The sequence below is a fragment of the Suricata suricatta genome, chromosome 4, assembly GCF_006229205.1.
Source record: "Suricata suricatta isolate VVHF042 chromosome 4, meerkat_22Aug2017_6uvM2_HiC, whole genome shotgun sequence".
In the NCBI taxonomy this organism is placed as follows: domain Eukaryota; kingdom Metazoa; phylum Chordata; class Mammalia; order Carnivora; family Herpestidae; genus Suricata; species Suricata suricatta.
Window position 1 is genome coordinate 78,229,972 of NC_043703.1, and position 10,670 is coordinate 78,240,641.

At 37.6% G+C, this 10,670-nt stretch overlaps 1 protein-coding gene across 1 annotated transcript in view; it reads right to left on the reverse strand.

The window, feature by feature from the left end:
• The window catches only part of RNF17 (ring finger protein 17), a 122,730-nt gene that overhangs the window by 104,283 nt on the left and 7,777 nt on the right, over positions 1-10,670 (reverse strand). Inside the window, exon 3 of the mRNA XM_029936189.1 lies at positions 345-436. Within this exon, the coding sequence (XP_029792049.1) occupies positions 345-436 (92 nt within the window). The remainder of the gene's footprint in view (positions 1-344; positions 437-10,670) is intronic.

The window sequence follows — 10,670 nt, forward strand, 5'->3', positions numbered from 1 at the left end:
GTAAAAAATCAAAACACCAACTTCTGTTTCATGTAATTAGACTTATACAGAAATTAGAAGGTTATGTAACAACTAGTTAATCACCTAATTTCACAGCTATCTGAAGTGGCAATCGTTATATAGCAGCTTATCTATGATACATTCAAGATAAATGATACAATATATTACTTGTTCATAGGCTACAACACAGCCTGCTTAAGTTGCTTTTACAACACCAAAGACTTAATCATCCATTTCCTACATAAAAGGTAGCTACTTTTTTGCATGGACCTCAAGCATATTGTAGTATAGAGGTGGAATTTAGATGAACTTTAAATACTAAAATAACTGCATATAGAACATACTTTTTAGGCTTCAGTTTTTCTATAAAAGAATCTTCTTTAATACATCCATCTGTTGGGTAGTATCCTTGTCTCATATTTATAGTTGTAGCAACCTTAGGACATAATAAGAATAAAAACAAAGTCATTCAACAAATTCTGTTTATCCAGAATTCAAACAACTAGTGTGCTATTCATACATAAAGTTGATAACCTTAAAGATCCTCTTAAAAATTAAAGAAAAAACTGAACACGTATCATGTTTTTACCCTATTTTAATATTTGAGAAATCTAAATTTGCCAACTATTAATTAAACAGAACATTAATTAAAAATGCTGCATTCTATCAGAAACCTAAAGGAAATAGTGTAGGCGGAGGGGCCAATATGGCGGAGAAGTAGGGGGATCTGAACTTCCCTCTTCTCTCCAACAAAGAAGTGTTGAAGCCAAAGGCCTTTGAACCCCAAGAGTTGGGGAGGAAAAGAGACAGTCGTGCTCCCATGGACCCACCGGGAAAATCTGATGGGCCATAGGTATGTGATCACTAACAAGGAGAGATAAAACTAACAGAGGGGAGGCATCCCCTTCTGCGGAGAGACAAAGGGTAGAGACAGAGAGGCTGGGGGAAGCAGAGGGCCACCTCTGGACAAGAGGAAAACCTCAGACGGGGAAGGAGAAAGATCCAATCTCTAACTGAGGCTTGCTCCAGACTGGGGCAAAGAGGGGTACCAGCCCGAGGCTGAGTGGCGAGGTCAGGGTGGCAGTCCCCAGTAGGAGCAAGTGACCCCTCCCTGGAGTGCTCTGAGACAGGGCAAAATCTGCCTGTGTCTGCCAGCTGGGCACCACATACCAGGTGGCGCTTCCCCAGCGCCCGGCACATGGAATGGAATTGGGACCCCAGCCAAGCACCAGGGCGCGGGAGTCGGCAGAACCGGACAAACTGTCAAGTCTGTGCCTGCGGCACAGTGAGGACGCCCGCAAAGTAGGCTGGGACACCGGGTCTGTGGATGAGAGAGTTGGGTGGGTGGGGGGGGGGGTTCGCCATTTTTCTCCCTACAACCACCAAGATGGGGCCTCAGGGATCAGACAGTGGGAACTGCTGACACTGAACCACACCCCTCTGCACCTGGTGACTGTGTGTTTACTGGAGCAGGATTGATGCTGAGGAGGCGGACTGCCCCTCCTCCAGACAAGCGCTGCTGCGGTGCCTGCTTTACTTTTCGGATGATTCTCACTATATACGTGGATTCCTCTTCTTCTCCTCCTTATCTCTTCACTCCTCTGGTTATTCTAGTTGTTGGTCTGTTTAAGCAGACATATTAAATCCATTCCTATGATACATGTTCCACACCTCCTTTATTTTCCTCTTTCTCTCTGGATTAAGCCGAATAGTTTCTCTGTCTGGACAACTTTATCTTCTTTTCTTTTTCCCCACCTCCTTCTTAATTTTCCTTTCTCTCTCTCTGGATTAAGCCATATAGTTTCTCTGGTCAATTTTTATTCTTTCTTTTTCCCACCCCTGTCATTTCTCTCTTTGTATGAGATAAGGCCTCTTCCATTAACACCACCTCCACCCTACTGATTACCTGTAGCTGATGTTTCTGGGTTTTTTTTGGGGGGGGGGGTGCTTTTTTGGTTTGTTTGTGTGCTAGTGTGTTTCTGTGTTTGTTTTTTTGTTTGTTTTCCTTTCTAGGACTACTTCAACAAAAAATCAAAGCACACCTTGTGGAGGGTCCAAACATCACTACAAGTAGGGAGGTAAAGTAGCCAAAGTCACAACAACAGAGAGTGAGTAACACTCTCCAAAAAATATCTCCTGAAGGGCCAGGTCCTGGACAGTGTAGGACCTCTTTATAATATAGTAGTGCTCACAGGTGCAGGGCACATAGCCAGCTTTTAAAACACATCAGGGACAGAAAACTAGCCAAAATGATGAAACGGAAGAATTCTCCTCAAAAGAAATTCCAGAAGAAATGGCAGCTAAAGAATTGATCAAAACAGATATAAACAATATAACTGAACAAGAATATAGAATAACAGTCATAAGACTAATCGCTGGGCTTGAAAATAGCTAGAAGAAAGCAGAGAATCTACTGCTACAGAGATCGAGGTACTAAAAAGTAGTCATGATGAATTTAAAAATGCTATAAATGAGGTGCAAAATAAAATAGAGATGGTCACAGGAAGGACTGAAGAGGCAGAGGATAGGTGAAACAAGATAAAATTATGAAAAAAAAATTCAAACTGAGAAAAACAGAGATTAAAAAAAATTTTGGACCATAAGGTGAGAATTAGAGAACTAAGTGATTCAATGAAACAGAACAATATCCGTATCATAGGAATCCCATAAGAAGAGAGAGTTGAAAGGGGCTGAAGGGGTAGTTGAACCAATCATAGCTGAGAACTTCCCCAATCTGGGGCAGTAAACAGACACTGAAATTCAAGAGGCACAGAGAACTCCCCTCAGACGTAACTTGAATCAATCTTCTGCAATAACATATCATAGTGAAACTGGAAAATAAAAGGATGAAGAGAATTCTGAAAACATCTAGGGATAAATGGGCCTAAACATACAAAGACATACACATAATGATGGTAGTAGACCTAGCTACTGAAACTTGGCAGGCCAGAAAGGAATGGCAGAAAATCTTTAATGTGGTGAACAAGAATATAAGGCAGCCAAGAATCCTTTATCCATCAAGCCTACCATTCAGAATAGAAGAAGAGATAAAGGCTTTCCCAAACAAGCAAAAACTGAAGGAATTCATCACCAATAAACCAGCCCTACAAGACATCCTAAGGGGGACTGTGTGAGGGAAATGTTACAAGGACCACAAAGGACCAGAGACATCACTACAAGCATGAAACCTACAGATAACATAATGAATCTAAACCTATATATTTCAATAATAACACAGAATGTAAAAGGACTACATGCCATGCTCCAATCAAAAGACACAGGGTATCAGAATGGATAAAAAACAAAAAAACAAGACCCATCTATGTGCTCTCTACAAGAGACACATTTTAGTCCTGAAGATACCTTCAGATTGGAAGTGAGGGGATGGAGAACCATCTATCATGCTACTTGGAAGTCAAATCAAAGTTGGAATAGCCATACTTATATCAGACAAACTAGACTTTAAATTAAAGGCTGTAACAAGAGATGAAGAAGGCATTATATAATAATTACAGAGGCTATCCATCAAAAAGAGCTAACAATTATAAATGTTTATACACCAAATTTAGGAGTACCCAAATATATAAAACAATTACAAACACCAGGGGACTTTAGTAGTTCACTTACAGCAATGGACAGATCATCTAGACAAAAAATCAATAATAAATGATACATGGGACCATATTGAGTTGACAGATATATTTAGAGCTTTTCATCCTAAAGCAGCAGATTATACATTTTTCTCAAGTGCACAAGGAACAGTATCCAAGATAGATCACATACTGGGTCACAACACAGCCCTCAATAAATACAAAAGAATTGAGATGATACCATGCACACTTTCAGATCACAATGCTATGAAACTTGAAATCAACCATAAGAATAAGTCTGGAAAACCTCCAAATGCATGGAGGTTAAATACTATCCTACTAAAGAACAAATGAGTCAACCAAGCAATTAAAGAAGAAATTAAAATATACATGAAACAAATGAAAATGAAAACACAACAATCCAGACCCTTTGGGATGCAGCAAAGGCAATCCTAAGAGGAAAATACATTGCAATCCAGGCCTATCTCAAGAAACAAGAAAAATCCCAAATACAAAATCTAACAGCACACCTAAAGGAAACAGAACCAGAACAGCAAAGAAATCCCAAATTCAGCAAAAGAGAAATAGTAAAGATTAGAGCAGAAACAAATATAGAATCAAAAAACAAACAAACAAACAAAAACAAAACCAAAAACAGAACAGATCAATGAAACTAAGAGTTGGATTTTGAAAAAATAAACAAAATTGAGAAACCTCTCTCAAAAAGCAGAGAGGGAGAACCCAAATAGATAAAATCACAAATGAAAAATAGACTTATCACAATTAATCCCTCAGAATATAAGCAATTATCAGGAAATACTATAAAAAATTATATGCCAAGAAACTGAACAACCTGGAAGAAATGGACAAATTTCTAAACATCCACAGAGCACCAAACCTCAAATGGGAAGAAATAGAAAATTTGAACAGACTCATAACTAGTAAAGAAATGAATCAGTTATCAAAAATCTCCCAAAAAACTAAGAGTCCTAGACCAGATGGCTTCCCTGGGGAGCTCTATCAGACATTTAAGAGTCTCATGCTCTACCGACTGAGCTAGTCAGGTGCCTGTCTACCAGACATTTAAAACAGAGTTAATACGTATCCTTCTCAAGCTGTTCCAAAAAATATAAATAGAAGGTAAACTTCCAGACTCATTTGATGAAGCATTACTTTGATTCCCAAACCAGAGACCCCAAGAAAAAGAGCCAATATCCCTGATGAACATGGATGCAAAAATTCTGAACAAGATACTAGAAAATCAAATTCAACAACATATAAAAAGAATTATCCACCATGATCAAGTGGGATTCATATTTGGGCTACAGGGCTGATTCAATATTCACATATCAATCAATGTGATACTTCACGTTAATAAAAGAAAGGATATGATCTTGTCAATAGATGCAGAAAAAGTATTTGACAAAATACAGAATCTTTCTTAATAAAAACCCTCAAGAAATTCGGGATAGAAAGAACATACTTAAACATCATAAAAGCCATCTATGAACAGCCCACAGAGCATCCTTAGTGGGGGAAAACTGAGAGATTTTCCCCTGAGATCAGGAATACAACAGGGGTATCTACTCTCACCACGGCTGTTTAACATAGTGCTGGAAGTCCTAGTCTCAGCCATCAGACAACAAAATGAAATAAAAGGCATCAAAATTGGCAAAGAATAAGTCAAACTTTCACTTTTTGCAGACATGATATTCTACATGGAAAACCCAAAAGACTCCACCAAGATTCCTAGAACTCTGATACATGAATTCAGCAAAGTCGCAGGGTACAAAATCAATGTAAGGAAATTGGTTGCATTTTTATACACCAATAATGAAGCAACAGAAAGAGAAGTCAAGGGGCACCTGGGTGGCTCAGTCAGTTAAGCGGTCAACTTCGGCTCAGGTCATGATCTCATGTTTTGTCAGTTTGAGCCCCATGTTGGACTGAGGGCTGATAGCTCAGAGCCTGGAGCCTGCTTCAGATTCTGTGTCTCCCTCTCTCTCTGCCCTCCCCTGCTCATACTCTGTCTCTCAAAAAAAAAAAGGTGTTTTGTTATTTTAAAAATTAATAAAAAAGAGAAATCAAGAAACTGATCCCATTTACAATTGCACCACAAACCATAAAATAACTAGGAATAAACTTAACCAATGATGTAAAAGATCTGTATGTTGAAAACTATAGAAAGCTTATGAAGAAAATTGAAAAAGATATAAACAAATGGAAAAACATTCCATGCTCATGGATTGGAAGAATAAATATTGTTAATATGTCAATATTACCCAAAGGATTCTACACATTCAATACAATCCTAATCAAAATTGCACTAGCATTCTTCTCAAAGCTAGAACAAACAATCCTAAAATTTGTATGGAACCACAAAAGACCTTGAGTAGCCAAAGTAATGTTGAAGAAGAAAACCAAAGCAGGAGGCATAACAATCCCAGACTTTAGCTTCTAGTAGTAGTCATAGCTGTAGTCATCAAAACAGTATGATATTGGCACAAAAAAAGACACATAGACCAATGGACTAGAGAACCCAGAATTGGACCCACAAATGTATGCCCAACTAATCTTTATACAGCAGGAAAAGAGTATCCAATGGAGAAAAGACAGTCTCTTTAGCAAATGGTGCTGGGAGAACTGGACAGCAATGTGCAGAAGAATGAAACTAGACCCCTTTCTTACACCATACACAATAATAAACTCAAAATGGAGGAAAGACCTGAATGTGAGACAGGAAACCATCAAAACCCTAGAGGAGAAAGGAGGCAAAAATCTTCGACCTCAGCTGCAGCAATTTTTTACTCGACACATCTCCAAAGGCAAGGGAATTAAAAGCAAAAATGAAGTACTGGGGCCTCATCAAGATAAAAAGCTTCTGCACAGCAAAGGAAACATTCAACAAAACTAAAAAGCAACCAAAAGAATGGGAAAAGACATTTGCAAATGACATATTGGATAAAGGGCTAATATCCAAATTCTATAAACAACTCACCAAACTCCAGACCCCCGAAACAAACAATCCAGTGAAGAAATGGGCAGAAGACATGAATAGACACACTTTTCCTAAGAAAAGTCTGGCAAACAGACACCTGAAATGATGCTCAACGTCACTTATCATCAGGGGAAATACAAATCAAAGCCACTCTGTGATAACCACCTCACACTGGTCAGAGTGGATAAAATGAATAACTCAGAAACTATTGATGCTGGTGAGGATGTGGAGAAATGGGAAATCTCTTGTACTGTTGGTGGGAATGCAAACTGTACAGCCGTTCTGGAAAACAGTGTGGGGTTTCCTCAAAAAATTAAAAACAGAACTACACAATGACCCAGCAATAGCACTGTTAGGAATTTACTCAAGGGATACAGGACGATTCATAGGGGCACATGTACCCCAATGGGTATAGCAGGACTTTCAACAATAGCCAAATCATGGAAAGAACCTAAATGTCCGTCAACTGATAAATGGATCAAGAAGATGTGGTTTATATATACAATGGACAACTACCTGGCAATGAGAGAGAATAAAATCAAGCCATTTGCAGCAACATGGATAGAACTGGAGGGCATTATGCTAAGTGAAATAAGTCAGAGAAGACAGATAGCCTGTTTTCACTCATATTTGGATCTTGAGAAACTTAACGCAAAACCATGGGGAAAGGGAAGGGGAAAAAATAGTTATAAACAGAGAGGGAGGGAGGCAAACTACAAGAGACTCTTAAATACAGAAAATAAACTGAGGGTGGATGGGGGAGAGGGGAAAGTAGGTGATGAGCATTGAGGAGCGCACTTGTTGGGATGGATGAGCACTGGGTGTTGTATATAAGCCAATTTTACAATAAATTATATTAAAAAATTAATTAAAGGAAATAATTGTAATAATAGTTTAAAAATCTGCACATTTTTCACAATGACATCTCAAGTTATGTTTTCAAAACTCTATAATTATATTCAGAAATAAATTTAATAAGAAAAAAGTAAATTCTAAGAAAAAAATTTATTAGGGGTTATAAAATAAGAACAGAATAAATGAATAATGTCCAGTTCCTAGAGACAAAGATTTAATATCCTTAAGTACATCTAATATAAAATTAATACAATTGTTCATATGGAAAATATAGCATGTATGAATTACAAAAATTCAACCCACCATTCAGTATAGATTTATCCCACCAGATAATAAAGCTAATCTAATTAAAATGCTAAGGTACTGGCACAAAAAATGAGAATAGAGCCATGAAACAGATCCACACATACATAGAAACTTAATACAGAATACAAGGGGCATTTCAATTAAAAAAGGATTATTCAATATATAGTGTAAGGAAGTCAGCTAATCATTCTGAAGAATAAAGTTACCACCCACTTACACTATATATATTATAAAAGATTTAAATATGTATCTTATTTTTTTTAATTTTTTAATGTTTTTTATTTATTTTTGAGAGACAGAGAGAGACAGTGTGAGTAGGGGAGGGTCAGAGAGAGAGGGAGACACAGAATATGAAGCAGGCTTCAGGCTCCGAGCTGTCAGCACAGAGCCCGATGCGGGGCTCAAACCCACGAATCGTGAGACGAGTCGAAGCCAGACACCCAACCAATTGAGCCACTCAGGCGCCCCTTAAATATGTATCTTAAACATGATATATGTATGTATAAAAAATACATACATAACTCTGAAATGGAAAGGTCTAATTAGAGAAACCATTAAGGAGGGAGAAAACTAAAAGAAACATTTCTGAAAGGCTAAATGTAGTAAAATAAAAAGTGAAAGACTAGTAGAAAATAGTTAAGATACATAGAATAAGATATTAATATTCCTATCACATGAACTATTCTTACAAGTTAGGAAAGAAAAAAATTCAAGAGGAAAATATCCAAAGGATATTAAAGATCCATTAAAGATCTTCCCAAAGGGAAGCTGGTAAGTCAACATATTAAGGTGCTCTATTTCACTAGTAGTCAGGGAATTACAGTTTAAAGCAATAAGATAACTACTTTTTGCCCATCAAAATGCCAAACATTGAAGTAAATGTGACAAATTCAAACATTAATTTGTTTTGGAGTCAGAAATTAACAGAACTTGCTCACAGAATTTTGGTAAGGAGTTGTTTTGAGGCATTATATACAGATATAATGAAAAACTGGGGTGACTGGGTCACTCAGTTGGTTATGCCTCTGACTTCGGCTCAGGTCATGACCTTGCAGTTTGTGGGTTGGAGCTCTGCATTGGGCTCTGCACTGACAGCTCAGAGCCTGAAGCCTGCTTCATATTCTGTCTCTCTCTGCTCAAAAATAAACATTAAAAATTTTTTAAAGAAAATTTTTAAAAACCACTTTAATGTTTACAATAAAGAGATTAGTGAAGAATTACAGCACTTATGTACAATGATTTGTTGTGTAGCCATTAAAAGTAATTGTAGGATATCAGGCAATGTTCAAAAGCTAGCTAAGGTCTATACATTAGCTATACTCATGGTCTACTATTAAAAGTGAACTCAATTTTGAGTTAAAAATCCATCTTTCCTTCTACATAGCACTACCAACTAATTTAAATTTGCACACATGCAATTTTTAAAAAACTGTAAGAGACTCTCCTGAAAATAAGTTAATGTCGCTAAGAAATAAAACAGATTACTAAATGTTACAGCTACCCATTTAAATATACTTTTTGCATAGCAGGAGAAGATGTCTGTCGAGGTTTGGTTTTTTTTTTTAATGTTTTATTTTTGAGAGACAGACAGACACACAGAATCTGAAGCAGGCTCAAGGCTCTGAGTTGTCAGCACAGGGCCTGACTCAGGGCTTGCACTCACGAACTGTGAGATCATGATCTTAGCCAAAGTCTGACACTTAACCGATTGAGCAACCCAGGTGCCCCTAAGGTTTTAAGTATAACGGACCAAAGATAGTCATGTATTATCAGATAATTAGGGAGAAAGTGTTACTATTATTTTAATGCTTTTTGAGAGAGTGAGCGAGAGAGCACGTTCTCGTGGGTTGGGGGCAGAGGAGAGGGAAAGGGAGAGGGAGAGGGAGAGGGAGAGGGAGAGGGAGAGGGAGAGGGAGAGGGAGAGGGAGAGAGAGAGAGAGAGAGAGAGAGAGAGAGAGAGAGAGAGAGAGAGAGAATCCCAAGTAGGCTCTTTGCGTTTACCTTGGGACTCCATCTAATGAACTGTGACATCATGAACTGACCCAAATCAAGAGTCAGACTCTGAACCAACTGAGCTACCCAAGTATCCTGAAAAAGTGTTACTTTTAACAAATCACACTGGACTTAAAGTTACCTTTTGAGAATAGCCCACCCCCAAATTGGCAGCTAAAACCTTTATTTCTATACGCTTATTTACTTATCCTCCTTTGGTTTAGCATATCACAGTAAGACTGTTACTGTCAACAGATTTGAGAGGACACCTCTTCCAGAAAATTCAAGAAAATATTAAATACAACTGACGTAAAAGATTTCCATTAAAATTGTATAAAGATTCTTAACTTGTAATATATAAAAGAGGTTCTCTCCCTGACCTCCACAGCTTGTCATTTAAGTTTTTTTAAAAATAACGTAATTGAGGCTAAAGTCTGGGATTGTGATGCCTCCCGTTTTGGTTTTCTTCTTCAATATAATTTTGGCTAAACGGGTCTTTTGTGGTTCCATATGAATTTGAGGATAGTTTGTTCTAGGTTTGAGAAGAATATTGGTGCAATTTTGATGGGGATTGCATTGAATGTGTAGATTGCTTTGGGTAGTAATGACATTTTCACAATGTTTATTCTTCCGATCCATGGACATGGAATATTTTTCCATTTCTTGGTGTCTTCTTTGATCTCTTTCATAAGTTTTCTATAGTTTTCATCATATAGGTCTTTTACATCCTTTGTTAGGTTTACTCCTAGGTATTTGATGGTTTTTCATGCAATCGTGAATGGGATCAGTTTCTTGATTTCTCTTTCGGCTGCTTCATTTTTGGTGTATAGGAATGCAACTGATTTCTGTACATTGATTTTGTACCCTGTGACTTTACTGAATTCATTGATCAGTTCTAGAAGGCTTCTGGTAGAGTCGATTGGGTTTTC